Genomic DNA, 24,254 nt, shown 5'->3' with positions numbered 1-24,254 from the left:
ATTGTTTTACATTTAAAAAAACCCCTAGACAAACGTTTCTAAATTGATATAGAAATATAAAACTGCGTTTGTAAAAGAGAAGTCCATTGTGTGTTTTAAAATAAAGGGTTCCACTTTTAGCACTCTAATCCTTTTACCTTTTTTTAGCCTAATGGCAGAATGGCGGTTTTCACGAGGAGTACAAGAACAAACCAAAGCTTTCCTTGATGGATTTAATGAAGTTGTTCCCCTTCAGTGGCTACAATATTTTGATGAAAAGGAATTAGAGGTGAGACTTTTGAGTAGCACCTGTTTATTTGGGCAGAAAGAGAAAACAAATACTGACATATAGCATTCCAAGGTGCGTTTCCCAAATCTCTTCTTTTTTTCTCTAGGTTATGCTCTGTGGCATGCAAGAAGTTGACTTGGCAGACTGGCAAAGGAATACTGTTTATCGCCATTATACAAGAAACAGCAAACAAATAATATGGTTCTGGCAGGTTAGATATTCTTATTTGTTGAAAAACCCTGCAGCTATGAGATTTTTTTTAGATGGATGGAAGGAACGACAGGGACCCAATGCAGACCTACAATGGAAATGTGGGTTTGTATTGGCCGGCTGCTGAACTTCCCTAGTTTTTCAAAGAGTTGGATACATACATCTCAGTTTAGTTTAACAATATTAGCTTTAATTAGAGGTGGTTAAAATTGCCCACAGTGCCCCCCCCCCCCCCCGCAGGATTCAAAACAAGTGCACCAAAATGCTCCTAAATGCTTTCCTCACATTTAACACCCACAAACAGAAGAGAAAATGAGCAGTAAGTGAATTCCACTTCACTTCCTCTTGTAAAAATAGGCGTCTCCTGAATTGTAATGGCCTGGGAGCATATCTTGTGTTACTGTAATTACTGCCAAAAAAAGAAATTATATTCCAACTGGAAGGGTGCAGGGGAGCAGTGGGGAATTTGGATTTTTTTTTTAAAAAAATTGCATCTCATAATATGGATTCTCCAAAACATAAATTTCTATATATGTTAAGTTCAAAGACTGGAAGTTAGTTTTTAAAAAGAAAGTTCCTAATGTATAATTTTGATAAGATCAATTTTTCTTAGAGGTGGACACAGGCAGGATCTAAAACATCCACTCCCTCTGGTTTTCAGTTTATAAAAGAAGCTGACAATGAAGTCCGTATGCGATTGATGCAGTTTGTCACGGGTACTTGCCGACTACCACTGGGAGGATTTGCTGAGCTCATGGGTAAGATGCTGATAGAATTTATTTTGTGAAAACGTTTTTGTTCTTACAACATTTTCTACTTTGTCTCTTGCTGAAATAAAATGTGATTAAGAGCAACCCAGTTAACAAAAAGGCCATGAATCTTTATTTAGGAAGCAATGGTCCTCAGAAATTCTGTGTTGAAAAAGTTGGCAAAGAAACCTGGCTACCAAGAAGTCACACATGGTAAGTATTTACAGTGGATTTTGTGTTTATCTCAGGGTATGTCATTGTTGGCCCTATAATATTAGCGAGACTTGAGCAAAGAAATCAAAGTCTGCTCTAAAGCACCATCAAGTCTAGCTCCAACAAACATGCACAAGTAAATCATGTTGCTTTGTATTATTTGATATGCTAGTTTCCTCTGTCTATTAAAACCAGTCTTTCATTTATTATGAAAGAAAAGCACATAAGTACAAGGGGAAGTAGCTGTCTGAAGAACAGTTAGTCTTATTCTCATCTGCATTCCACTTTTATTGACATTTCTTTAACTTCTCCCCACAAATCAGTGGCTATGTGGGAGAAATTTAATCCAGCTTATCATGCTGATATGGCATCAGAAAAAGATGTCGAAAATTGGTGTTCTTTTCATGTCATTAATACTCAAATCATCTTTCTCTTGACAATGACAATTCTTCAGGAATCTGTGCACATGTGTTCTTTACTAAATGGTAATGACGATTGCAGCAACTCCTTTTAATGTTATTTGATACAGACTTAGATATAAAATTTGATTTCTTCAAAGGAGTAGATGATCAGGAGATTTACCCCTAGAAGGGCTGGATCCAGACAGATAGTCCATTTCAGAAGTTACAGATAGGGAATCTAGTAGAGGTTCCCTGCTCCAGGAAGAGGGCAGAAAGGTAATCTTAGTGGATTCCCCTTTATCCCTGTGATGCTGAAGAAAGCCTTCCACACTGGTAGGTTCAGATGAAAGGAGTAAACAGGTCTGCCTGGCTCCAGAGATTATGGTACGCCTATTACATCTAGTTGAGCTTAATGAGTTTGAAATACAGTTGCCCGTTGGTGATGTGGTTTAGAACAAATGTTGCAGTGAATAGACATATGCCATAGTTTATATTTGCAGAAAGTGCAGATTAGAGTTTACTTTACACTTGGTATATTACTGGGATAGAGAACCCGTTTCCCTACTGATCTATTCCAGCATTTTGTACGATTAACCATGTTTCCAGTTTCTCTTATTTCTTTCTTAAGACTGCAAATACTTCAGTGGCCCATTCTAGGTTGTGATATTAAGAATTTACTGAATGCATAGTAGACTATATATTTTCACCTTAACGTATTTATGAGTCTCATTTACTTGTTGATGAGTAAATTATTGGTTTTATGTATGTGGTTCTAGTGAAAGATGTATGAAATGAAAAATAGTCATGAGTCTTTCTTTCTCACTCTTTTTCTAGTTTTAATCGTTTGGATTTACCGCCTTATAAAAGCTATGAACAGCTAAAAGAGAAGCTTCTTTTTGCAATTGAGGAAACAGAAGGATTTGGGCAAGAGTAAAATTAAAGTTTGTTTTTTAGCCAGCCAGAGCAACTGAATTGCACAGTTAATTGTAAATAAGCTGTTTCTTCTGTACAGTGATTTTTTTTGGAACTCTTTATAAAAGGTTCTGTTCTTCCACAGAGATATGCAAAACAATTTTACTTCTCTACTTTATTTATTTCCCCCTCGGAGAGTGGCCAGAATAAAATTGAAGCAGAAAGACTTTATTTTTTAAAAAGTGTATAGAAATACACAAAACCAAGCTCTAGTTTTATAGAGCTTTAAACTTACAAAAAATCAGCCATTCAGAAGGATCAGGAGTTTTTCTCAGCCTTGTTCAGAAAATGTGCAGACTGTTCTGTATTCTTTTCACTTATGAAACATCTCCAAGGTTATTTCTATCGCATGGCTGTTATAAAAGGTGTTAAAGGCTTAGGCTAAATGCATCCACACTATGTAGACAAATGCTGCTGGCTTTTTGAGATGATAGAATGTAATATTCTGTCAGCTTAATTTTAAACAATTGTAATAGCTGATAACCTCTTTGCTACATCTACGTAGCCAAGGTCATGAGTATAACCTATTACTTGCACAAAAGTAATGTACAATTAAATGAATGTGATTAATGTGAAGACATTGGTGCCACTGTTCTGACTTATAGCAGAAGCTGAACAGACTTACTATAACTCATTGAGCAGCATTGAAAATTGTTTACATACTTTCTTGGGTTATTTCCAAGAGAATAGTAGATAATATTCAAGGACATTTAAAAAAGATTCTTATGTTGTGTCCTGGTTTGCAGGCTTTTCAAAAGATATTGATGATACGCTTCAGTTTCATAGGATAAAGTAATTTGAAATTTAGGAGGATATGAAAGTCAGTGTGAATTACTCTGCTAATTTTATGTTACGGATATAGAGAATCCAAATGGAAAGTTATGTAAGCTTTGCACAACTGAATTCATTTTCTGTAAGTATTCATATCCTCATCCCTTACATTCAGAAAACAAAAAAATTAGATGTTCCTAAATTAAGCATCTCTAAATTGTTTTTATACAGGCCAAGGCTTATGCACAATATATATATATAACATTTAAATTGTTTTAGCAGTATGGATGGACACTTGTTATACTGCAAATATGTAATGAATTCTACAACATTGATGTGAATTATTAAATGCTACTTCTAGCAAACTGTGCTTCCTTATTAGAGTAACATTTTAAATTACCATTTGTATCATGCTTTCAACATTCACTGTAAATTCCATTAAATTTAACTTATACAGTTTTGTACACACATGAAACAGATTTCCTAGAATCAACTTGTCTGTAACATATCAAACTGCAAAAAACCCTGTAAATGCAGTATGACTGCTATATTTACTCTCATTTCCTCAATGTAGCAGTTAAATTCTGCCAGAATCTTATTTTTCTACATATTGTTACACTTTATTATTCATGGATATTAATTTGTGAATGCTTTGATAAAAGCACTGAATTGATTAACAGGCCTCCAGTCTCTTGTTACCTTGCACACATGTCAAGATGGTTTTAATATTTTAGACTGCCATCCCAAAGGCATCTTCAAAAAACCTTTTTAAAACAGGCATGCAGAAAAATAATACAAGTTTAGAAATTTTACCTGAATTATTCATGTTAGTTTATATAAAATAAATCCTCTTTAAAGAATGTCTAATCAATGAAAACATTATTTGCTTAAACTCTAAATAAAAACGCAAGAATTCAGGGCAACAGAAGCAATTTATTAATTTGCACTAATAACTGGGACAGCCATAGCATCAGCTAACCTTGTGAACTGGTAATTAACAATAAAAACTAGACAGTACCTCACAAAATGTATTCTGTTAATAATTTGACTTATTAATTTATTCCCTTCAGAAAGGTAGCTGGAAGAAAAAAAAAGGGGGAGGCAGGCAAAGAAAAAAAAATAACAGCCTGCTTCCTAAAAATAGGGATTGGGAGCTCATGGTCCAACACTCATCAGCCATAGTGGTTGTAACTAATGGTGTGGGAATGCTAGGACTTGTAGTCCAGCATATGGAGAAATCCAGATTACCCACCTCTTCCTTAAAGGAAAGCCTTGCTGCTTTCCATAGGATGTTACAGAGTATTTCCTCTAGCATAGGGAATATTTATTTAAAGTGAAGAATCACTTTTCTCATATTATGACTACACTCTAATCTACTTTTCCTAATTACAAGTAGCTGTACTTTTCTTACCTTTGCATAGTGACTCTAAATAAAGTGGACATATTTCCATCATGAAGTAGGAGACTGTGTGACTTTTCACAGCTATTCTTAAACTGTAATTCCTATCTGCTCTCGCTAGCAATTAATGGATGGACATGAATGGTATGAAAGCCACACATTCTTGAAATGGCTTGGAGAAGTAATCCACAACTGTTGGGTTCTCCCAAATGCCAACCCCATCCAGACAGGTCAACATTCTTTATCCGTTGGAGTTGTTTGCTCTTCCCTTCTCCAGTAGTTTTTAATTTCTTGCCCATCCAACCAGTAATAATTCTATCTTCTCGACCAATTTTGCATAGCAAATTTAAATATGGAAAGAAGAAAACAAAAGAACTGCCTACAGTGGCAATCCAACATATCAATGGGATACAATAACACTCGGAATGATAGAAGGCAGTAAATAAAGAGGAAGATTGTATTATAGATGGATAGATTCAAGCAAGCAAGTAAGCAATTGTTCTGAGTCTGAAAGTCCTGTGAATTACTCACTTGGGATGCCATAAGACAAAGTTTATCACAGGAATCAGCCAAGGAAAGCAGAGTATGTTCTGAAGAAGGGAGAGTTAAGGACCACAGAATCAGAAGATGGTAAGTAGATTGAGACAATGCAGGAAGAGACAAAGATAGATGGAAATAAAGGGCCAGGAAAGAGTTAAAATAAAGAAGGAGAAGATAGGTACTGGTTAGTCTGGTTTACCATAAAATACTAGTTACATGTTGAAGCAGATATTGCCATATCAAATGTACGTTAAACAACATCTTGGCTGAGAAAGCCATTATAACAAGAGGATATGAATGCAGGCTATCAATAGAATATCAACTATATAAAAAAATTCTGTCAGTTTGTAGGACTGAGTTAACAAAACCACTGGACCAAGTGCCCCCAAATTTGGCCACAATACACCAACACATCCAAGATATGTCCGTCACTCAACACCCCCCCCCCCCCCAAAAACCTGTATTGGCCTGTATTTTTCATCCCCCCCCCCCCCCGCCCTCCCTTTTTGGAATGGTCCCCTTTTCCCTTCACTCTTCGCACTTGCCCTGAGGGGGGTGACTGTGTTTACAGCTGACGCTGTCGGAGCCCGGTGCATGGAGAAGAGCAGGTAGAGAGAGAGCCAGCTGCCAGGGCTGTTCTTAGAAGGGCTTTCCTCCCTCTTCGCACACACAGGTACACAGAGACCTCCAATTAGAAAGCTGGGGAGGGGGGAGGATGATGAAGAGCCATTCTCCAGGCTGCCCGTCAGAAGGGTAGGCCACGCCACCTTTAGGCCCTGCTCCCTTCATGTTATAGCAACCCCCTCGGCCAGAGGCGCCCGGAGGATAGGCAGGTTTCACTTAGGCCTCTTCAACACTGCCTATAAAATACAGATCTAATTTGAACTGGATTATATGGCAATGTAGACTCAAGGCCCTTCCACGCAGCTATATAACATAGAATGCCAAGGCAGTTAATCCACAGTATCTGCTTTGACTTGGATTATCTTGAGTCCACACTGCCATATAATCCAGTTCCGTGTGGATTTTATACAGCTGTGTAGAAGGGGCCTCATATAATCCAGTTCAAAGCAGATAATATAAGATTAGAAATATATAAAAATTACTGTGGTATAATAATACAGAACAATATAATCTCTAAAATCAGGACAGTGAATAAAGAACAACACCCTGAAAACGGGAATTCCAGACAGGAAACAATCAGGGCCAGCTAACATCTCCCAACAAAGGATTCCTTCAGGGAGGAATCAGTCAGGCTATGAAGCTACAAGGCCATTGAATGCTAATCAAGGTGACTAATTGCAGCATTTAATCTTGCCTCCAATAGACAAGAGTTCTTTCTCCCACGCTGGACATTATTCCAGAGGTGTATAAACCACATTTGCCTGGCTGCTTCCTACCTAGGGAAATTCATTGAAAATAAACAAAACTTGGCTCCCAGCATTAAAAAAACTCTAAAACCAGGGCAACACTGAAAACAGGAATACGCTACTGGAGGGGTTTGAGACAACTGACTCACCATAATGGAAGTTCAAGTTTACCCTACAACCAGAGACCACACTGAACCCCAGCAGTGCTGCATCTAGACCAAACTTGCCCAACGTAACAGACTTTTAAGTACTGATGAAGTTTGTGGCCATTAACCAGGCATGATGCGAGTTGCAGTTCACACACAACCTTATGCATACTGTACATATAACATAATATTAAATACCACCACTTCTTCGTTACTTTTTTTTTTTCAAAACCAGACTACGCCACAGCAACTCGTGGCCGGGCACAGCTAGTAGGATATAAATAGGATATTTGTTATGCAGAATGTTCCATTGTTGGGCACCACAGAGGGATTGGGAAATTTTCCCATGAAGTGGAAACCCTAAATAATGCTTAGCATAGTAGTCCTTTCTAATATTTTTATAGTCAAGTGTTTAATTCTGGCCAAATACTATACAGGAGCCAACAGTGTCTGGCCAACCAAGTCAACTGTCACTAAGTTAGTTGCAGGATTGGAGGCACATGTAGAAATAATATCACTGCAAAACATTATTAATAGAGATGTTTATTCTCATTTCAGTTTATGCCAATAGAACATACAGAGTTTACTGAATAAATGCTAAAAATATTGAAAAATTGTCAGCATTTACCTCACTTTTCTTCTGATCTTACTAAAATGAATTCTAGCAGTTTCAAGCAGTAATTTAATGAATTTGACAATTATAATATTTATTGCAACTGGACTGTAAATGAAAGTGTTATCATCAGGTCTTACAAACTTGAATAAACATATGCAAAAAGCGATTGGTAAAAGCATAAGGGAAACCTAACCACTTGAACTCTATAGCTGCTTGTTTCAAAAGTTTTCCTGTAAGGCTGGCACACCCAGTTCCCTTCTCAGAAAGCACTGGATTTGCAATTGGATTACTCAAGACAATTCAGATACTGAAGCCGATGTAGGTAGGTCAGGGTAAACTATCTTGCTGGGCAGCATTATTAACAGTTCTGATTGAGAGACTGAGTGATGTGTGTTCAGGAGAGTTTTAAGATTTGGGCTTCATAAAATGAGTGTCCTGGATTAGAGCAAAGCTGGTCAAAGTGTCTTGTCTTTTGCCCCCAAGTTGATGCATCTGGTCAAGTTAGACCAAGAAGAAGCCTTTAAACAACACCAACAAGAATTAACAGAAGGTAATCCCGCTCCATATTACTAGATGAAGCAAACTTGTTTTTTTCATGACATGAACCAATGGATTCAAATCACAGGTATACCTCAGTTAACAAAGCAGATATGTTTGAGGGTATTACTTCTTTAAAAACAACAAAAATGGTACCAGTGTGGAAAAACCACATAAAAGGAATAAGGACAGGTGCTGACATCGAAGAGCATTCGACTTCATTAACCATATGCACATTTCGTATGAAAAATCAAACATCCAGGCCAGTTAAACCTTGCATAAGTAGTATTTTGGACCTCCTGGAGATCCCTGAAAAAATTCTTCAAAAGAGCAGGGAAGTATTATTTCTTTTCACATTTTCTACTTTTCATGATTTCTATGTTGGTGGCTACACTTAAGAATCTAGAATTTTTTTTAATTGCTGGGGTAGCTGGCAAGGCAGGCCCTGTTACTGACTCCCAAAATGCTGCAGCTGATTGCTGTTTGGCATAGCCATAAGCTCCATTTCTGCCACAAGTTTCCAAGAATGAAATACAGGGTCAGTCCCACATAACTGTGGAATGAGCCTCACATAAGACAGCTTAAGAGGCACTACGGTAGTTGCAAATTCCACAAGCTACAAAACTCAAGTCTGTCTCTAGCAGATACTACTATGGTAATGGATGGGGCACCTCACTCCATAAAAGTACCCCTGCTTCCTCACAGTGCTGTAGAAAATTATCAATTGAAATTATTGATTGAGAAATGGCATACATTCCATTCTTTGTCCAAATGAAAATGAACCTTCTGGCTTTGAGTGATCTTTGAAAATCAATAGTGTGTCCTCCAAAATTTCGAAATATTTCAGATCATATTAGCAGGTTACGGTAGGAACTCAGAACCAAATGGCAGGTGAGTATTTGTACATATCTTTTCAATTTAGAGATATGGATCTGAAAAATTTCAGTAACATCCATAATTTCTGCTTGTTAGAGATGCAGCCTTCTTTCTTGTAGTCATACCATCCACGTCAAAGGTTAGCATATTATTGCTCTGATCAGAATTTTAGTAATCTTGTCACATAGAATTGAGAATTTCCAAAGCTTCCTTTTGTACCTGAAATTGAAGAGAAGAACCTAAGTGAAGTCCTTATGGCAACCTTTGGCAACCTTTATTCCTAGCCTCAAAATAACTTGCCTTAAAGTAATGAAATCACTGTGGCATAGTGTATTTAACTAGTCAAATGAGACTTGGTTCAAATCTTTGTGCAGCTAAACAAATTTCCTAAGTGTGTATGGTTTGCTGTGAACAAAAATGAAGAAACCCTCCAGCTAGTCTCATGTTAAAGGATCACTGCAAGCCTTTAGAGCCCTGGTGGTGAAGTGCGTTAAAGCACTGAGCTGGAGACTGAAAGGTCCCAGGTTCAAACCCCGGGAGCGGCGTGAGCGGCCGCTGTTAGCTCCAGCTCCTGCCAACCTAGCAGTTTGAAAACATGCCAATGTGAGTAGATCAATAGGTACAGCTCCGGTGGGAAGGTAATGGTGCTCCATGCAGTCATGCCGGCCACATGACCTTGGAGGTGTCTACGGACAACGCCGGCTCTTCGGCTTAGAAATGGAGATGAGCACCAACCCCCAGAGTCAGACATGACTGGACTTAACGTCAGGGGATAACCTTTACCTTTTTACAAGCCTTTAATAACCAATATCTACAGTTCTTTGTGACTTTTTAGTCTACTCATTTTCCTATTCATGCCTTGGCTGGAATTATCGCTGCTTGAGAGATAAAGCAGGGTATAAATATAATAATAATAAATAATAATTTCAATATGATTTTTCCTCCAGGAGGCTTTAAAGTCCATTTCTAGCAGAAAGATTAATAGCAAGCTTTCGCTGGCTCCATGTTCACATAGTTTTAGTCAAAGCTACTAATTTCCTTATACAGTTAAGCTATTGATAGACTGTGCACTAAAACACAAGCAGTTCATGATTTTAATATAGCCTTAAATATGTATACACAGAAACTAACCTTTACTGATAAGCCTCTTCTGAGCCAATTTAACATATTTGAGATCTCTTTGCTAAATGTCTCTCATTCTTGCGGTTGTCTTAGGGTGGCTAATTGATCACAGAGGTCAAAACTTTGCCAATGCCCTTTTCACATCCTAAATAATCCACCTTCTTTTGGCAATCCCCAGGAAGCAAAGTTCATCTTTTTCCTCTACAGTGTCTTCCAGCATCCATAAATCTCCTTTGACTATCTCATGTTGCGTCATATGGCTTGGCTTCCCATCCCAGACCTTTCTAGAATACCATAATAATCTTCAGAGGGAACACAACATCGATGGTAACCTACAGTCAAGTTATCAGAACATATTCTAAAGTGATCAGGTACTTCCTATTTTCATATCTGATTCTTCATACCACTTTAAGATGAAGGAAAGAGAGAATCGGATCTTGTTCCAGCATCTTTTTTCAAAAATGCTTGAAAATATATGGAATATTAGATTCGCACGATCACTTAAATGATCAGATTACTCACTTGCTTGTCCTCCTCTGTGTGCGATACTCGTTCTTTAGCCTTTGTTAACCATAAAAGAGCCATCTTTTTGTTGTTTAATTTCATGTATGTTTTCCCCAAGAAGAGCAAGTTTTTACTATAGAAATTCGGCTCAACTGCAGAAAATGAGTAACAAAAGAGGTTTTACTTCATTATGCAGTACAAGCAGTCCCCAAATTACAAACAAGATAGGCTTTGTAGGTTTGTTCTTAAGTTGAATGTGTACGTAAGTCAGAACAGGTGCATTTTTAAGTGTACCTCTAGTCAAATAAATATAAGCTTTGGATAGTATAAGGAAGGGTTAACACCCTTGTGTTTGTTTTGCTATCTGTGCCCCGTTCAGAAGATTTTACCTCATTTTATATCCCTGTGATAACTGGATTTAGAAAAATATGGCTTGTTGTGGAAACAAGGATAGGGGATAAAGCTTCAGTGGAGACACCGTTTCCCCATGGTAACTCTTTCAGGAATGAATTTTCCTTCCAAGGGGTAGATTTCTCTCACTTCCTATTGTCTCACCCCTGTTCTTAACTATGTGTTGCTTATAAGTTGGATCTTTGTAACTCGGGGACTGCCTGTAGTCCTAAACTTACAAATTTTCAGTTTTAGAAACATCATTTTATGATTTCAGTATATATATCCAACATGTTACAGGACTGTACTGGTTAATGAAATGCTTTCATTTATGCTTTAAGCTAGAAACAAGTGGTATCTTCTTTCTTAACAAAGAAATACAACTCATTTCTCAGAATTTTTGTTCTTGTATGACTTACATTAATTATGCAACCCACAGAATTAAGATGTTCTTTGCATTTGAACCACCATAAAAATGACTAAAATCTAGCTGCTTTGATTGTGATCCCTCCCATGTTAGAAGGGCCTTCCACAGTAGGATGCCAAAGAGCACAAAGAAGTGTTTCCAGGAAGAATTTCTGTCCTTTTGCTATATGTGTGATTTCACCCAATACATTTGTATATACAAATGTACAGTGCTTTAAATACTTTCGCTGGCTATGATCCTTGTATCAGGCTTGTTGAAGGCCTGTGTTGACCCAATCACTTAAGAGTGGAATACGTCTATATATTTACTGCTGTGAATACTACACAACTAATTAAGTAATTTGAAGATGACTGCAAATAAACATTCTAACTTTTCTATTTGAAATTTGCCAAGGTCCCCTACTGTGGAAAAAGTATGTCTGAGAAAGAGTGAACAGCTAACGTTTACTTCCATCTAAACATTGCTTCCAGAAAAAATGAAAAAATCCACATAGGTGGAATGTCCCATTATTCCCTCCATTCAGATCTCTCAGAACTTGCCTCTGAAATAATATTACTGTCTATGCACAAATGGGCCTCAGTTCTTACAATGTTACAATACTTACCATCTTCGGCTTTTTGAAAGTAACGTAAAGCCTGCAAAACATTAACATTGAAATTAATAGCATAGTGCTTAATTCAGGTTGGGAATAAGTGATCTAGATTCTAGACTGTAAGTTCCAGCATTCCTTACCACTTGCTAGGTTGTTGATGTCTGCTGGGATTTGCAGTTTAACGTCTGAAAAACAATATGATTCCCAGCCCTGATTTGTTTAATCCAAATTCCTCTACTAAAAAGCTAACATGCTTCAGAGAGCAATCAACTGTACAAAAGAAAAAAAACCCTAGGTAATAAATGCTGCTCTATGTAAAGCAGTGATTTTTATGCCATCCCCTCAATGTTTATTATTTTAATTTGTCATATATTTACACCACGCAATGCAGAACCTTTTCATTGAACATTAGAGATCTAATGTATACGTTAACATATAGAACTAAAAATACAATGGGGGCATACTTCGTTCCATTCTTCAGTATTACCGGCTTACCGTTCCAGGTGAAAAATAATCCATCCCTTCCCTTCCAATACGTAACACCTTTATATAACTATTGGGACTTTATACCTCTTCATATGTGGAGCTGGGTGGCGTTGAAAATAAAACAGCAGCTATTTTGCGCTGATACCATGGCATTTCAGCAAAAGTGTAACACCTGTAACAAATGCAAAAGAAAATATCACAAGTTATGTGATATTTTTACATTTTGTTTCTATATTTCAGGAGAACTACATGGATCTCCCAAAGCCCCCAAAATCACATGATTAGGACACTTAGGGAGATTAAGAATAGTTCCCATTAAGATGAAGATGATGATTATCCCATTTTTATCTCATTGATTGAGACACAATGAATCAACTAATAATTCAATAAATTAAGCACTGTGAATTTTCAGTGTTTCTGACAATGAATTAACATCTCAATTTCTAACAGATAACATTCAGAAACTAATCCTAAAACCTAATGATTCTGTCTGTGAACAATAGTCCAGTCTTTCTGACTCTCCTATACAATGAGTGAAAATTGTTCATTTGATTCAGATAATGTTTATTGAGCAGAAATTTTCTAAGGCTGTTCACAAACCACTAACAAAAGGGTAGATTATTTTCCCAAGGAAATGCTGCAAATAATTAACCCACTGTGCAGTTTTGCAACCTTAGCTACTTGGTAGTACTAGTATTTGTGTGCAGAACTTATCTTACCAAATGCCCATAAGGTGAAGGGATGTAGCATCCTTTGGATTCAATTCAATTGCTTTCTGTCAAGAAAAAGAAAAAATTGAAAAGATGCCCTGCCAGTTTATTATGGGAATCATGTGGCCCTCTAGATGTTGGACTGCAATTCCACACTCCTCATAACTGACCTTGCTATCTAGGGCTACTGGGATTTTCAGTATGTGTGGGTTGTCTGACTGTTCCACCCCAGCCATCAAATGCATGGCCCTCCACTCATCCCAGTGATATGCCAACAAGTGCAAGGACCTTCTAGATTCCCTTGTGGTTCCTGGGCAAGACTTTATTTATATAATCCCACCACTGGACACAACTACCCTTAATCTCTATCATTCTATGCTCTCACCTCTCCAACACCTCACATATCATATTGTATTTACATTACACACAAAGCCAGATTTCATGTTACGCAAGTCTATCATTTCATTAAGTTTAGCAAGATTTAGAGAGCCCCATGCTCCCCATAGCTACAATAAATTCTTCCTTCACCCTCAACAATGTTGAGTTTATACTATACGCTCATATAGAAATTGAGAGCAGGTTTGAGGTCCAAAATTATGGATTTTGATATGACCCATTAATAAGTTGAGGGTCATTCTAGAGAGGGAAAAGCACCTCTGGGGGGTAGTCATCCTCACCAGAAGTGGTGCCATAACAGAAAGAGCAGAGGGAGTTACTGAATGAACATTTAATGTGCAGTGTAATGTGGCTACAAGTAACTTGAAAAGTGAGAATGAGGAGGAGAAGCCAAAGGATTCAAGCCTAGATGCTGGTAGTAAGTGAAGACAGAAAGCATAATCCAAGTTATTTAAGAATAATTCATTCTCCATGATGGGTTTAAGCGCTGTATTTCAGCTTGTGGTCTGAAAAGGTTCTTTCACAAAACATTTGGAGGTTTGTGCCACAAATGAATATCTACAGATATCAAAATATTAAGTGAAACCTTGCGCCTTTAAATACCTGGAAGTGTTCCTTGATAACAAAAGCATTGGCAATTTTTGTCTTTATTCCTTCATAATCCCCTACATCACTGATGCAGATTGCATACCACTAAATAAAAAAGAGAGTTTAACAGTTTACTTAAAATATTAACATATATAAGAATATTGAGCAACAAAAATGCAATATATATATATATATATATATATATATATATATATATATATATTCAGAAATATAAAATTCCTATCCATGTTTAAAATTAAAAGACACAGTTCTTCAGTTACAGAATAAAATCATCCACAACAGTACCACTTTCTGGTAAAGATTTTATTAAGCTATGGGAGAATGTCCCTTTCAACAGAAGCCATCTTTCTACAAGGGACTTCTACATGCTGAAAACAAGCAATGCCAAATTTCTCACTGAATTGTTCACCTTGTGCACACTAAAACATGATGGGTCTCTCTCAAGTGCCTTCTCTGCGTACTCAAGAGCTTCATAGGTCAGCTGCTTCTTCTTTTCTTCGGGAGTATGACTAAGCTGAGCAAAGTCACGCAATGCTCGAGCCAAACGCCATAGCACTTGTGCATTCTCACTAGTAATAAAGAAACATAACAGAATATGCTAATCACAGCCAGGTCATCGTCCACAGTCCACTGCAAAGTATGTGGCAGCAAGAGCACAAGAGATAAGCAAACACTGACCCTTTCTTTGAAAACAATAAAAAGGAACATCCAGAAAACTACAGGCCATTCATCTTGATCTTAATACCAGGAAAAATATTAGAGCAGATTATATAGGAGTTCATTTGTAGATATCTTAATGATAATGGAGTGATTAATAAGAGTCAGCATTAGTTTTTCACAAATACATTTGTCACATTCACAAATTTTTAGTAACCCTTCAGCATACATTCCTAGTGTTATTTTCTTTCTAAAAATAATTTTACTTATCCATAATACATTTCTAACTTCAGTCAATAGGTGTCAGACTTCCCTAACCTTCTAAGACCAGCAGAGTCAAAGGTGCAGGCAACCCTGAGCATACATTTTTTCCAAGAGTCTCTTAAGTGTTATACTTCTCCCTATATTGCTACTTCACAGAGTTTACGAGGAGACAGAGAGATAAGGGCTTTCTGCCTGGAATGCAGCTAGAATTAGAAAGAGAGCAAATAGTAAAGGAAAAAAACTAATTAGAGAAAGAAAGGAATGTAGGAAAAAAGAGAAAGAACACCTAAATGGCAGAGGAGTAGTTTCCTACAACTAAAAAACTGCACACTTCTGCTAGTGATAACTACCCTCATTACTCTGTTAATGTGGGATTTGTGTATTGATAGTGTTTAAATGCAATTTGTGTCTTGGTTTGTATTGCATACTGATTGCATCATCCAGAGTGTGCTATAGTCTGGAAAGGGTTAATTACTGAGAAGTTGTGATGACCTTGATGTGTGGCTGGAGCTGGGGAGTATCCAGACACAAGTGTGTGTGCATTGCTGATTGCATCAGTTCTGTTCAGTTGAATGCTGTCTGCCTAGATGTTAAGTCCTGTGTCTATTGTCTGCAAGTCTGTTTGTCTTGTACAGTAAAACTTTGTATATAGTTTTACCAAAATTTCTGGATATCACTTCGTTCTGTGTTCCACTGACTCCATCTACTGCTGTGCTGCAAATTACTCTGACATACTCAATTCCCGCCCTCCCCCAGCTTATCCAAGGGTCAATGGGGGTACTTCACTTTAGCTCCTATAAAAAAGAAACCACCTCCTGAGTGAGTGGCAAAAGGCAAACATTTGGTCTTTCTTCTTTGTTTTTGCCTTCATGTGCTTTTAAATGCTAGACAGCACTAATTTAATGGCCCAATATTGCACTCCCAGTAAAAATTAGGAACCAAGCAAAGCTCCCACTATGAATTGGCAGGCTACTTTCTGAGCCTATGGTCAGTGTGCAAAGTCAGTCTGCTAAAGCAACATACCTGTTTTTGTGTTGATCCAGTAACTGAAAAAGTTTTTCGGTTTCCCCACTCCCATATAGATAGTCTGCTTGATCTAGAATTTCATCAACTTAAAAGGGAAGAAAACAGAAACAACTGTGAATGTATTATTTGACCTACTTTGAATGTAAAATATTAGGAGTGGGTGGGGGTGCAAGTTCCTATTATGGAAAAAATAACAAACTGTTGCTCAATTTGCGAAACAACATTTTGTAGTTTTGCAAGTTTTATTTCCCATTACTAAATGATAATGATCACCTTACTTATCTTGTATAAAATCTGAATATGTAAAACATGCTTATCTATTATATTCAACATTGCAACTTCCTGAAATCTTGGACTGCAATTTCTAATATCCTTAGTCAGCATAGCCATTAGATATCTGGAGGACACAACTTTGGGGGAGATTGCTTGAATGCGTAAAGACAAAAGTCTTTAAAAAGCTTATGCTACCAACTTCTTTCTCTCTGCCTCAAAGGTGCTGGAAAATCCATTTGCACAGTGATCCAGACTAACATGGATATGTCTTTGAATTAAACAATATCCATTTTGTAGTGTATCAGGTCTTTTTGCCCTCACTGGAAACTCTCAATTCCCAATGGCTGAGAGAACTTCTAGTGGCTACTTTTAAACCTGAAACTCAGGTTTTGGGTTTAAAAGCAAACAACCTGAAAGGAGACCTTTTTCATTCACTCTATCCCAACAGCTTTTCCCCATGTGGATTTCCAGTGTATTTTGGGGAATGTTTTCAGAACAGATTCCCAAACTATATTGAATTAGTTACTTAAATTAGCCCTTACAATATTTATGCCTATGCAAGCATTCTGAAAACCAACATCTAGACTAAAGTTTTAATTACTCCAATGGGGATGGGGGAAAGTGTAACATCTTTTCCAGATGTTGCTCAACTAGAACTAATTTCTGTTATAGTTGGCTATGTTGGTTAGAGCTGATGGCAGCTGAACACTATTATTATTATTATTATTGTTGTTGTTGTTGTTGTTGTTATAAGATTTATTTATACCCCACTTCGTCTCCCCAAAGGGGACTCAAAGCAGCGTGACATAAAACCATTTGTATACAAATTAAAATATACAAATATGCAAACATTAAAATAGAATTAAACACAAAGAGCACTAAAAAAAATCAGTTAAAATCCATCAAAACAGTTAAAAACCAGTTAAAAACCAGAGCACCCAGACCAGACCTTATACCAGGAAAGCCACACTCCTGCCTCTTCTGTACAAAGAAAACCTGCATCGGAGTAGCTGAAGGGGCCTCGTCCAGTGCTTTTGAATATTTATAATACTCATTATAACAATTTTTATAACTATAATCCAAGTCATATGCAAATTTGTTCCAATGTAAATGGTGTAATGATAATCAATAGTACCCTATTTTCCCCCAGCTTTCACAGATCACATAGACCCCATCTACACTGATAATTTAATGAAGTTTTGAACCAGCATTGAAGAAAGTGCTTTCACTGTGAAGATGATTACCCAGATAACAAATCACAAAACAATGATGTACATTAAAGGCTTTCTTTGGTGGGAGTTTGTTGTCAGGCTGCTGCAGTTTCAAGATGCTTTGAAGTGCATTAAATGGTCAATGTAGATAACTCCTTAGTTGATCTGCATGACATTGCAATTCCACATCTAGTGATATTAGGTTTTCATGGGACCAAAAACAAAAAGGGACAGATACAACTATAGCAAGACTAATAAAACATGATGTCTAAATTCCAGCTTCTCTGAAGAAACCTCTTGTTTTCTTTTTAATATCTTTTATTACTAAAAGACACATAAAGAAAAAGATTAAGCAGATTTTTCAACATAGGAAAGAAAAACTGAGTGTCTTCAAACTTTTTGTAACGACTTACCCTGCACTTCAGCATGAACCACAGAAGACCGAGAGATTAATAAATATGTTTCATAGCCAAAGTAAGGCAACAATGAGAATGCAAGTCCTCTTCTGAAAAATCTGGATTTTTCAAGCACCTAGTGAAGAAAAATTTAAAGCTATAATTCTAAATGTATTTATTTGGCTCTGAATAAACTGAATCAAACAGAATATTTTTATTTTATTTCTGTGTATGTTTTTGAATTGTTGTCTACTTGTAAGCCGCTCTGAGTCCTCTTGAGAAGGATGGGGTATAAATACAGTAAATAAATAAAATAAATACATTTTAAACTCTCAGCACCAGTTTTAACTTTTAAAGGTGCATGAGACCTAAAAGAGTTTTATGACACACAATCCATGTTTATTTTGAGATTTATCATTAACCAGGTCTTCATACTGATAGACCAGAACATTAAGCTCAATAATTTTTATACAGATCACTGCCAAACAAACATAGTTAAAATAGCACCATACAGTGCTTTAATCTCAATGCAATCTTTTCAGATTCTGATTATATAGCACGACTGGGGCAAATGTTTTTTTTAAAGACACGATTCCTCCTGTACTCTAAAATAACCACTCTAGCGTGGGTTAATGTGTTTCCCCCTTGTTGTGAAATTGTTATCAGTTGGACTTCGTTTGACACAGAAAGCACTTTCAAAAGCTGCCCTGTCAGAGCAAGAAGAGCCTTTGAAGGCATAAATCTATCAAATCTATTAAGGAGTGGTAAAGACTGTGTGTGTGTGTGGTACAAGCATCTCATGTACACATGAAAAAGACAGAATGTGCATTATTTAGACTGTGCCCACAGAAGAGACAGAAATTGAACAAATGGGATATGGGACCCACTCAATGCCTAGTGAGGCCCCCTAGAATACTTTCAATACAAGGAATTGGTAGTGCAGTGCATTTAGATTATACTACACCTAGAAGATTTTAGTTCTCTCGTGTGCTAAAAAAGAACATGCTTTTCCCTTCAGTGAATTCATTCTCAGAAGGGAACAGTCAATAAATATTAATTCATAAACATAAAACACGACTTCATATTACTTAGTTCCCATCCAAATACATTTTTATAAGCTGCACACAATGTATGCTTCTCCCTGCTCTCCAAATCTAATCATAACCCCAAAAGCATAATCTAGCATAGCCAATTATGCTGGGAGCTAAAGTTCAACATCATTTGGAGGACCATAAAATTCTCATTCCTGCTACACACACTTATCTTTTGCACTACTGAACACACTGGGATTTCAGAACAAATACTATACACTAGAATTTCCCTGCACAGCTATAAAATGTTATGGCCAAAGGCTTTTTTTTTTTGTAAAATCAGCCTGGAAAAGAAAGAGACTCAAGGCAGTCAGGGTTGTGCTTAGTTTCTGCCTTCAGACTGAAAGACCATTCCATTAAGCTTTTTGAATTTGTTGTTCCAGCTGGTCATAACAACATTTATTCAAGTCCATAGACCCATCAGAGAACAAACAGTCATTTTGAATTTTCCTGTCTCAGGAGAAGTTCATTGTACAGGATACATCTACATGGTTTCAAGAGATATCCCTATCAGAGGTTAGTTGTTTCCTCAGCCTCTCTGCCACTGCGAGGAATTTTGCCACTACGGGAGTCACCCTGTGGCATTTGTCCTCTAAAAAGATATCTAACAATCCTCTACGGGGGATGATTGGTCATGCGGGAGCTGACTGGATATAAAAGTTGGCTACGTTGCACTGTATAATAGCGGCACTGCAATAAAATGTGTTCTATTGTGGGCCAAATTAGATAAGTACCTAACTGATAAAAGACTGCTCCTTCTAATTAAAGAACTTTACAGAGATAGTAGCCTAAAGGTTTGATGCAGTCCCCATGGCTAAATTTGAGGACCAATTCAAATGACCAAAGGGGTAAGGCAGGGCTGTATCTTAGCTCCCACTCTGTTTAACTTATTCCTAAATGATCTTGAGGAAGCCATGATGGATCCACAAGGTCACCTATCCAGACTGGGTAAAAGGAGAGTCCCCATCTTACTGTATGCAGATGATACAGCCATCTTCTTCAGGTTCAGACCAGGGCTCATACACCAACTTAGGAACTTTACAGAATATTGCAAAACAAATGAGCTAAATATAAATTTTAACAAATCAAAACTGGTCATAACATGAAACTTAACATGATGCTCCCACCCTATCATATTTCCTCATTCCTTTGTGCGCCATGTATTTTAGGTAATTTCCAAAGAGGAAATCATATTTTGATTGCTGCAATGAAAACAGAGTCCTGCAACACCTTAAAGGCTAACATGTTTATTACAATATTGCTGTTCTCCCTAAAACATTTCAGTCAGACAAGATTGGATGATCACAAACATGTATTTACAGCAAAAAGCTGTCTGGGGTCTCAGAACCACCAAGCTGTCACACAAAGAGGAAAGTATTTATACAATTCTATATGGCGATTACAAAGTGTACCTGAATACATCAGAGCTACAATAATAATAATAATAATAATAATAATTTTATTTTTATACCCCGTCCCATCTCCCCGAAGGGACTCAGGGCGGCTTACATGGGGCCAAGCCCAGTCATCAACAATATAAAAACAAAGCAATAAAACAGATCAAACAATAAAAACAATAAAAAATCACATACAAAAATATAATGATAAAATCTTGGATTAGATCCAGAGGAACTGGGCCAAAAGTGCTAGTTATGTCGATATCATCAAAGAGGGGTGGTTATCCAAATTGTCATAGCCATCAAAGTGCTAGGGAAGGCGTACACACGGGACTATTAATGGATAGGCAACAGGTCGATCCTACTAGATCAGTTGCCAAAGGCCTGTTGGAAGAGCCAAGTTTTCAGGCTCTTCTGAAAGGAGAGGAGGGTAGAGGCCTGCCTGATCTCCCTGGGGAGTGAGTTCCAGAGCCGGGGCCACGACGGAGAAGGCCCTCTCCCTCGTCCCCACCAACCGCGACTGCGAGGGTGGTGGGAGCAAGAGGAAGGCCTCCCCCGACGAGCGAAGAGATCGTGCAGGTTCATAGGGGGAAATGCGGTCACGAAGGTAGGTGGATCCCAAACCGTTTAGGGCTTTGTAGGTAATGACCTGCACCTTGAATTGGGCTCGGAAAATAAACGGCAGCCAATGGAGCTCCTTAAACAGGGAAGTTGAACGCGCCCTGTAATTTGCTCCAGTTAAAATCCTGGCTGCCGAGCGTATACCATATATAAGTTGACCTCATATCTAAGTCAAGGGCAGATTTGGGGGCCCAAAGTATGCAGTTTGATATGAAATAACACTACATATCATGAACTTTCATTGACTATTTCTCACTTGTCCCTGAAATGTGTTGCTGTTTGGAAGTTTAAGAAGCATATACTAACACTACTATAAGATCTGAGCATCATGGGGTTCAGCCATGCTGTAAAATAAATGTTGTTTGACACCATTGTAACTGCCATGGCTCAACGTTACACAATACTGGGATCTGTAGTTTGGTGAGTCACCAGGAATCTTTGGCAGAGAAGGCTAAAGGCCTTTTAAAAATACAACTCCAGTGATCCCTTACCACGGAGAAGTGGCAGTTAAAGTGTTGTTAAACTGCATTAACTACAAAGTGTAGATGCACCCATAGATATGGAGACTAAAAGCATGAGAAAAACAAGGGAGCAGAGAGAATCCTTCCATATGTGATTCTGCATGGCACTGCTGTCCCATGCCTAGTGATATTGAGAGGTGCAACATCCAGACAACATTTCTCTCTCTTGAGACTGTGGAAGATCATAAATCAATTTCCAGTGCTGGAAGTTGTATCAGTGGTCTTAATGCACTTGTCTAAAGTGGTGACAAACTGCATTAATTCTATAGTGTAGATCAGGCATGGGTAAACTTTGCCCCTCCGGGTGTTTTAGACTTCAACTTCCACAATTCCTAACAGTGGTTGTTAGACTAGTCCAGCATTTCTGTGTTCTCAAATATTATGCTGTGTCCAAGTTGGTTCATCAAGTGCTCTGCTATGGCTGACTTCTCTGGTTGAGTTAGTTTGCAGTGCCTTTCATGTTCCTTGATTCATGCTTGGGTGCTGCATTTGGTGGTCCTTATGTAGACTTGTCCACAGCTGCATGGTATAAGGTAGACTCCTGCAGAGGTGAGAGGATCCTTAACAACCACTATGTCAGACTACACAAGAGAAGCCAATGAAATTCACAAGCATGTGGACAATTTCAACAGAAAGAAAAAAGCTATGAAAATGAACAAAATCTGTCTACCAGTATTAAAAAAACCTCGAAAACCAGGACAGCAAATAAAGAACAAGACTCAGAAAACAGAGGAATTCCATACATGAATCATTCAGGGCCAGCTGTTTGTTGTTTATTTGTTCAGTCGTCTGACTCTTCTTGACCTCATGGATTAGCCCATGCCAGAGCTCTCTCTCAGTGTCGCCACTGCCAGCTCCTTCAAGGTCAAGCCAGTCACTTCAAGGATACCATCCATCCATCTTGCCCTTGGTCGACCCCTCTTCCTTTTTCCTTCCATTTTCCCCAGCATCATTCTCTTCTCCAAGCTTTCCTGTCTTCTCATGATGTGGCCAAAATACTTCAACTTTGCCTCTAATATCCTTCCCTCCAGTGAGTAGTCAGGCATTATTTCCTGGAGTATGGACTGGCTGGATCTTCTTGTGGTCCAAGGCACTCTCTGAATTTTCCTTCAGCACCACAATTCAAAAGCGTCTATCTTCCTTCGCTCAGCTTTCCTTGTGGTCCAGCTCTCAAATCCATACGTTACTATGGGGAATACCATTGATTTAACTATGCGGACCTTTGTTGCCAGTGTGATGTCTCTACTCTTCACTATTTTATCAAGGTTGGTCAAAAAAAAGTCTTCTAGCTAACACCTGCCAACAAAGGATTCCCCCAGGCAGTAAGATGCCAAGCTTTGAAGCTGCAGGACCATTTAATGCTAATCAAGGTGGCCAATCGAAACATTCACATCTGCCTCGAACAGGCAATAGTTCTTTCTCCCACCCTGAACATTCCACATACAGTAGAGTCTCACTTATCCAAGCCTCTGGATTATCCAATGCATTTTTGTAGTCAATGTTTTCAATATTTCGTGATATTTTGGTGCTAAATTCGTAAATACAGTAATTACAACATAACATTACTGTGTATTGAACTACTTTTTCTGTCAAATTTGTTGTATAACGTGATGTTTTGGTGCTTAATTTGTAAAGTCATAACCTAATTTGATGTTCAATAGGCTTTTCCTTAATCCCTCCTTATTATCCAAGGTATTTGCTTATCCAAGCTTCTGCCGGCCCGTTTACGTTGGATAAGTGAGACTCTACTGTATATATATAAACCACACTTGGCTGGTTTCCAAAAGACCTCAAAATGGTTGTTGTGTGTTTTCCGGGCTGTATGGCCATGTTTCAGAAGTAGTCTCTCCTGACGTTTCGCCCACATCTATGGCAGGCATCCTCAGAGGTTGCGTAACGTCAGGAGAATACTTCTGGAACATGGCCACACAGCCCGGAAAACACATAACAACCCAGTGATTCCAGCCATAAAAGCCTTCGACAACACAGACCTCAAATGCTGTGAGGATGCCTGCTATAGATGCGGGCGAAACGTCAGAAAAGAATGGTTCTGGAACATGGCCATAAAGCCTAGAAAACTCACAACAACCCTGCATTACTTCTCTTTCGAGGCGTTCCTATATGGGAGCCATATCCCTATCAAACAACTTTCCCAACCCCGGAAGGGATGCCAGAAACTTGGGAAACCGGAGGAAGACTAAGCGTAACCGCACCTCGCATCCGTCTCGACTCAGCAACGGGGCCTTGAAGAAGAACCGGCGCCTCACCAAAGAGGCAGCTCTGACTAAACACCGCGCTGTCACCGCAGTAGCTACCGCCGCCATATCCAGAGGAGTATCGTCTCGCCTTCGACCCAATCAAAGCCGGAAATAGTCACCGCTGAAGCCCACCGCTAACACGGGTGTGTATGTGTCCGCCTGAGAAAAGCCGCCGGAGTGGTACACGAGCCGCGTCTGCTTCCGTTCCGCCGCTCGCGGCGCCCATTTCTTGGCCA

General features: G+C 38.3%; 2 protein-coding genes across 6 annotated transcripts in view; one reads left to right on the top strand and one right to left on the bottom strand.

The window, feature by feature from the left end:
- Nucleotides 1-4,261, top strand: part of wwp1 (WW domain containing E3 ubiquitin protein ligase 1) — a 61,775-nt gene extending 57,514 nt beyond the window's left edge. For all 5 annotated transcript variants that reach the window (XM_062980205.1, XM_062980206.1, XM_008108422.3 and 2 more), the window contains 5 exons: nucleotides 148-268; nucleotides 375-479; nucleotides 1,140-1,236; nucleotides 1,368-1,440; nucleotides 2,676-4,261. In XM_062980205.1, the coding sequence (XP_062836275.1) occupies nucleotides 148-268; nucleotides 375-479; nucleotides 1,140-1,236; nucleotides 1,368-1,440; nucleotides 2,676-2,775 (496 nt within the window). In that variant the 3' untranslated portion in view covers nucleotides 2,776-4,261. The remainder of the gene's footprint in view (nucleotides 1-147; nucleotides 269-374; nucleotides 480-1,139; nucleotides 1,237-1,367; nucleotides 1,441-2,675) is intronic.
- A 3,305-nt stretch (nucleotides 4,262-7,566) lies between these two features.
- On the bottom strand, nucleotides 7,567-24,202 carry rmdn1 (regulator of microtubule dynamics 1). The gene is made up of 10 exons (XM_003219535.4): nucleotides 23,974-24,202; nucleotides 18,149-18,266; nucleotides 16,249-16,336; nucleotides 14,714-14,873; nucleotides 14,299-14,388; nucleotides 13,309-13,364; nucleotides 12,674-12,761; nucleotides 12,116-12,146; nucleotides 10,713-10,846; nucleotides 7,567-9,287 (listed from the first exon to the last, which is right to left on the bottom strand). The coding sequence occupies exons 1-10, from the start codon at nucleotides 24,082-24,084 to the stop codon at nucleotides 9,249-9,251; spliced, it is 915 nt and encodes a 304-aa protein (XP_003219583.1). The 5' UTR covers nucleotides 24,085-24,202; the 3' UTR covers nucleotides 7,567-9,248.
- Nucleotides 24,203-24,254: the final 52 nt, after the last annotated feature.

The sequence above is a fragment of the Anolis carolinensis genome, chromosome 4 (genome assembly GCF_035594765.1).
Source record: "Anolis carolinensis isolate JA03-04 chromosome 4, rAnoCar3.1.pri, whole genome shotgun sequence".
NCBI classification, from domain to species: Eukaryota; Metazoa; Chordata; class Lepidosauria; order Squamata; family Dactyloidae; genus Anolis; species Anolis carolinensis.
Note: the sequence above shows the minus strand (reverse complement) of the source record. Positions and strands in the feature narration are given on the sequence as shown.

Bases quoted from the DNA above. Each gene is read 5' to 3' on its own strand.
- rmdn1 (XM_003219535.4), bottom strand. From the start codon at position 24,084: ATGGCGGCGGTAGCTACTGCGGTGACAGCGCGGTGTTTAGTCAGAGCT. The intron at 13,365-14,298 runs GTATTTAAAGGC...TTTTCTTGACAG, and splicing joins TTATCAAGGAACACTTCCAG to AAAGCAATTGAATTGAATCC. The intron at 12,147-12,673 runs GTATAAAGTCCC...AATGTTTTGCAG, and splicing joins CCAGCTCCACATATGAAGAG to GCTTTACGTTACTTTCAAAA.